This window comes from Harpegnathos saltator, unplaced genomic scaffold, assembly GCF_003227715.2.
Source record: "Harpegnathos saltator strain DR-91 unplaced genomic scaffold, Hsal_v8.6 scaffold328, whole genome shotgun sequence".
NCBI lineage: Eukaryota > Metazoa > Arthropoda > Insecta > Hymenoptera > Formicidae > Harpegnathos > Harpegnathos saltator.
The window spans coordinates 501,501-507,500 of NW_020230126.1; the positions used below are offsets into that span (position 1 = coordinate 501,501).

Sequence of the window (6,000 nt, forward strand, 5' to 3'; positions counted from 1 at the left end):
CTAGAAGATTCCACATTCTAGATTACAAATCGTCTCGGAAAGCACAGTTAGCTGAGCGCGGACATCGATTATCTAATTACATAAGAAGAGCGCTCGAACGAACATTCGAGGGAGAAAAGAAAAGAGGGGAAAAAGAGACATGAGAGTGAAGCGCCGACGGGATCATGAATTAGACGTGCGTTCGAGTTTTCATTCGGTGAAACATCGAGGTCTTCACAGTGTGGAGAGTTAAATATATTCGATGCTCCATAAATATTTACATTCTATACAATAACCGACGGACTTGTATCCCATCGAATCGCACCATTATTTTTAGCAGCGGCCCAATCGGCTCAGCCGGTAGTGCTACCGACCGGGATAGCACTAGAGATGTCGCTTCCGAACTACATCTCATAACGTTATTTACGGAGGGGAGAATGCTGAGCGCATGGTCCACACGGATAGATTCATATATGTAATACTACTATATTGCTATTGAGACGAAGAGGAGTGAAGCCAACATCACAGTGCAGACATATATCATCTTATAATAAATATATGTAATCATATAATAAACAATCAATGCTGCAATATTGGATAGTAGAATTGTTGTATTTGCATTTTTTCAATATTAGTGTTTGCATACATATTTTTTCTATTCTATTTGTTTTTATGAATATTTAATTAACATATATTTGTACCAATAGTTGTAAAAGTAGCTCTGCTCTACTAATTTGTAAATTTTTATTTAATATTTATTTTTAATACAGTCGCATGTTATACGATGAGAATATCTGAAAATAATATTATATAATTTCGGTTATTTTTATATCCACACTGATTTTATACACACTGCATTAGAAATTGTAATAACCATCGACACATATTTCGAATCCCACTTTCAGTTTTTTTAAGTTATTTTTTTATTTCATTTAATATTACTTCAATTTTCATCTTATTCTTACATATTTTTATTTTAACCTCTACTACGTATATTAACGCATGCGCATAACGTTCAAAGTACATGATCGCCTATATCTATCGTATCGTTTGTCTCACTTTCTTGGCATCACTACCGCTTATGGGAGAGATGCGTGAATAGCAATATAGTAGTATTACATATATGGATAGATTGAACCGGCTATGAGTGCGTGCGTGGTGGGGAAAATCAGAGAATTGTGTGGACATTGGCATCGTAGTTGATGTGCACGGTTGTGCAGAGGGCGCCTCACACTGGGCTCGGCTAAAAGTGGCCCGTGACCTCTCTCCTTCTTCTCTCTGCCAACGGTCTTTATTAATGTCTCGTCGGTATATGTAGTAATGGAAAAAAGATATTGAAAACTTTTAACATCAGCGAATAATGCTAAAAATTGTATTTTCATAAATTTCGCTACATATATTATACACCAAAAATAATATGAATACGAAAAATTCGCTTCTCATCGAGTCGATGTCAGTGGTTTTACGTCTTGGCAGTAAAGTTGTATTAACGCGATCGAGAAAGACTGCGTTCCGTTTCACGCATTATGCGCGCATTTTCTACAGTATATGTAACATGAACTATATATAAATGCACGCATATGCGTGAAACGGAACGCGGCCAAGAGTCGCGCAATCTACGCGGGGCCACATTTCTCCGTTTGAACCGCGCGCTTCGGAGACTTCGAGGCTGGCAGCATTGCGCGGCTAATTTCACGCCGTACGCCGTGTGACACCATCATACCGTGATTTGTCGTTCTCTGCGAAAGGTGACGCGCGAGAAAACCCAGAGAGTAATAGTGTTCACGGTGCTTTCGCTTTGCAGAATCGAATAAATTGCGAGCTGTCAGCGTCGTCTTCGAGGAGAGATTACGAGAGCCGCTAATAAGTCTCTCTCTTCCTCTTCCTCTCTCCCTCTATTTCTGTCGTCGTTGAGGAGTGGCGTGCGTGGCGGATCTTGCCAACTGTTTCCGGCGGCATAGTGCCTCGCCGCAAGGTGACGTTTGCGGGATCATCATCTTCGAGGTGTGTTGCTCAACGGAGATAGCTATCTTTCAGAAGGGAGGGCATACGAGGCTACAGACGTTGGTCTGACGAAAGAGTTCTATATTGTTTCATCACGAGGTTGCATGGTAAGCCGGAAATGTAGTTTGACAGGTCGCCCTTGTCGGATTCTTCGTCATTCAGTGAACGACGTAGTCGCATGGTAGTCGCTAGGACAACTACGTTCCCGTTGCATTGGTTGTTCGATAACAAACAGCTGGCATTCATTTGTTTGAAGGTCTGAAGCTTCGAGGATCCTTCGTGCATTTGTGCTCGTGCTTAAGCGGGAGACAAGAAGAGACAGGCAGAAACAGAGGAACGAAAGAATACAAAAGGAACAGATAAGATGGGTCTGACAATTAGCAGTCTGCTCACTCGGTTATTCGGCAAGAAGCAGATGCGAATATTGATGGTCGGCCTGGACGCCGCCGGCAAGACTACCATACTCTACAAGCTGAAGCTGGGTGAGATTGTTACGACAATACCTACCATTGGTTTTAACGTCGAGACGGTCGAGTACAGGAACATTTGCTTCACCGTGTGGGACGTGGGCGGCCAGGACAAGATCCGGCCTCTCTGGAGGCACTACTTCCAGAACACCCAGGGTCTCATCTACGTAGTGGACAGCAACGACCGGGAGCGCATCGGTGAGGCGGAGCGCGAGCTAGCAAACATGCTGAAGGAGGATGAACTACGTGACGCGGTGCTTCTGGTATTTGCCAACAAGCAAGACCTGCCCAATGCCATGTCCGCAGCTGAACTCACCGACAAACTCGGCCTGAATTCGCTGCGCGGCCGTCACTGGTACATACAGAGCACCTGCGCCACCCAAGGACACGGACTGTACGAAGGCTTGGACTGGCTGAGTAACGAGTTGGCCAAAAAGTGATAGCGCCTCACAGCAGCCGGTATTCTTAAGGACAGCTTCTCATTCATCCGGGCATGGGCGTAGAGCGAACGGGGATACACTCGGTTTCTACCTTTGTCAAATTGTATTATACTGATGTAGCGTCTGACGTGTACAATTCAGAACTGCCACGGCGACCGCGACCGCCCGCGCGCAGGGCGACGCGAGAACGAAGTGACAGGGCGACTACCTGCTCGACCGCTTCTTTTTTATCGCTCGAGTACAATAGTAATAAATCGTGTTTTGACTGTGTTCCGGAGAACGCGAAACGCAAACTTCGTGCTCGCGTTTCGCTGGAGAAAGGCGGAGAGAGAGAGAGAGAGAGAGAGAGAGAAAAAGAGAGTGAGGAAAGTAGCCGTTACGTCAAAATAGATGTTCTTGCATCATCTATAAGGATTGTACATAGTTCTAGGTTTCCTCGTATGTATTTCTCTGCTCATTGAGACATGAATTTCGATTTTTGTTGTTAACAGCAGGTGACGAAGCCGTTCCTGTCGATCGCTACGACTCAACTACAAAAAAATTTATTTATTTATGCGTTGTTATGCACGAAGAACCGGAGCTGAATACACGACGAAACTCGTCCACTGTCCTACGTCCGTGCTACTTTCATCGGGAATGACATACGGTGTACTATGTGATGTTACACGCGCAAGTCGTTTACGCACTGTCCTGTTCTTCGAATAAATAAGTGAATTTCGAGATAAGTAACGCTAGCCGGTAAGACTTGTATGAATAAGTATTTGATTATTAACTTTAATAACTTTCTCAAAGGAAATATAAAACCTAATCAAAGTTACTCTCGTGACGATTCCTCTTTTCAACAAGGCTAGACGTTTAAGCTGTAAGCCATGTGGCTTAGAGGCATGATTGTTGCAATAAAACCAGAAGGTGAACATAAGAAGAAAGAGCCAAGTTGACAGATCTTTCTAAAGTCAAATTTCAAAATCAGGCTCATGTCAATGGTTGTTACTTGAAACTCGTCTCTTTCTTTCTCGTGGAGAATGCCCAGACTTTTCACTCTAAAGTTAGATCTGAATTTTTTTCAGTTGAATCATACAGTGATGTGTTTTCACAACAGCTCGGATACTTTTTCCTCGTGCAGTTTGGAATGCCAATGAGAGGACTGGAATTGATAAGAAAGAATTAATTAAAAATAAATGTTTCCACTGGCCCATCGGTTATACCATCCAAACCTGCATCGAGGAGAATGTTAAAATAGTTTTGAAATCAATCATACACATATGTTACATTTGCAATCATGATACAATTGAGCATAAACTCACACATAGCTAATCTGGGTACCATCTCTCACTTGAGACGAGGCTCAAGCGGCTTCAAGAAACGACCGTTAATATGGCTCTCAAACCTGAAGATCAGAATCTCTCGCAGTTAACGCACTCGGGGCGGATCTTTCCGTGAAATGTCCAAACTGCGTGAAGGCCGACGAACGGAAGGCTGCGGGAGAAGCAGGCAGCAATCAACACTCTCGTTCGCTTGCTCGGTAAAATTAGTATTGTCATTAACTGAATGTACAACTTTATTACAGTACAAAACAGTACAGTATAGTGCTACAAGTACTGTATAGTGTATCAAACGATCTGTTAATGTATGGTGTTACGGTATTCATATAACCACGGCAATCTATTTCATATCTCTACTCCAAGAAACATGGCAAATAAATTACGGAAAGAACGCTGCTGCTATTTACGAACTGTATGTACAATACGGTATCTTAAAATACAGCGGAAACGGAGAATCGTTGAAACGTTAGCGCGCGCACGTTTTTCCCCTCTCTTCTTCTTTCTTCTTTTCCCTCCTTCGTAACGTGTAACAGACTTTGTATTTATACTTCAGCACCTCTTCGTCCTTTCATAAAGTTCGTTATACAAAAAAATATCTTATCTCATCTGTGCGAACGTGGCGATCGCGTTGAAGAGCGTTATTACATCATCAATACAACCGTCTGTAAAAGCTCTGGTGTGTATACATATTTATATTTATATTTATATCTTTTCTTTTCACCATTCCGATAGATCCACCGGACGTCCTCCGATTCATCTCAGCGTTAAACTCTACTGCGAATAATCGTCGTTAGTTCTATGCGCGGATTCTCCTTGCGACGCTAATGGGATTCTCTCGACTCTCTCGGAATAAGTATACCGTTCGCCTTACGTATTAGACAAACACGGCTCGATGAGAATTACTTGAACGCGACAGTACAAACAACAGGAGCGACATATTTACAATTGTTTCAATGCATGCCGCGCGCGTTCCACCAGAGTCAGGAGAGACGGTCGACGCGACGAAGAGAAGGGAGTGAGGGTGATTGAATGAAAGAGAGGGAGGGAGGAAGAGAAGGAGCGCGCGGTCGACTCATTTACGCACCCACGTGTTCTTCAGCGGCGGCGTGCTGTTCTTACCGAGCGCCGGGAAATGGTTCTCCAACGTGTGGCTGGACATGTGCGTTCGAAGATCTCCACCGTTCTTCACGACCTGGCTGCAGGTCGCGCACACGTCCAGTCCCTTTGCCTTACCACCCAGCTCCCTCTTGTGTACCTTGAATAGTTCCTGCTGCTTGGCAATGTCCGGCAGTAGCACCAAGAGCTCGGGGAACACGTTCTCAAACGCATCGCTGCCCATCACCTCGCGACAGTGCGTGTAGTATTCTTCAGCGTCGCAGGTGCCGCCGCGAAAGAGACCGCTCACGTAGCGAAACTTGTCGATCTTGTCTTGGTGCAACAGCACCTCGTTCAGCCGCGCCACCAGGCAAGTATTGCGCTTTTGAAAGTCGGGCGGTGGCACGTAGACGTGTCCGGTGTCGTCCGGCGGCAGGATGGAGTAGCTCTCGCCGGAACTGCTGGTGAACGTCAGGCCGTTGCTGCCATGCAGTCGGTCAAGGCTGTTGTACTTGACGGAGAAACCTGGCGGCGGCGGTGGCACTGGCGAGCCGAATCCAGGAGGTGGGTTCGCGAAGTTCGCGAGCTGTCTGCTGCTGCTGCTGCCCAGAGCGGGGAAGTCCTCCATCTTGTGGATGTTGTTGTTGGTCGTATTGAGGCTATCTATCTTGAGCTCGCTGCGCTTCTTCTGCA

At 45.0% G+C, this 6,000-nt stretch overlaps 2 protein-coding genes across 7 annotated transcripts in view; one reads left to right on the forward strand and one right to left on the reverse strand.

Moving 5' to 3' along the window:
- The first annotated feature begins 1,658 nt into the window (after positions 1–1,658).
- Positions 1,659–4,681, forward strand: Arf102F (ADP-ribosylation factor 2). Of its 2 annotated transcripts, XM_019842386.2 has the most exons (3): positions 1,660–2,090; positions 2,240–2,909; positions 3,382–4,681. In XM_019842386.2, the coding sequence occupies exon 2, from the start codon at positions 2,348–2,350 to the stop codon at positions 2,888–2,890; it is 543 nt and encodes a 180-aa protein (XP_019697945.1). In that variant the 5' UTR covers positions 1,660–2,090; positions 2,240–2,347; the 3' UTR covers positions 2,891–2,909; positions 3,382–4,681. The 2 variants fall into 2 exon arrangements, with proteins under 2 accessions (XP_011143009.1, XP_019697945.1); XM_011144707.3 differs by having other exon boundaries at positions 1,659–1,983; positions 2,240–4,681.
- A 55-nt stretch (positions 4,682–4,736) lies between these two features.
- LOC105185317 (E3 ubiquitin-protein ligase ZNF598) overlaps positions 4,737–6,000 on the reverse strand; it is a 4,901-nt gene continuing 3,637 nt past the window's right edge. For all 5 annotated transcript variants that reach the window (XM_011144711.3, XM_011144709.3, XM_011144708.3 and 2 more), the window contains exon 3: positions 4,737–6,000. This exon is cut by the window's right edge and continues 1,666 nt beyond it. In XM_011144711.3, the coding sequence (XP_011143013.1) occupies positions 5,285–6,000 (716 nt within the window). In that variant the 3' untranslated portion in view covers positions 4,737–5,284.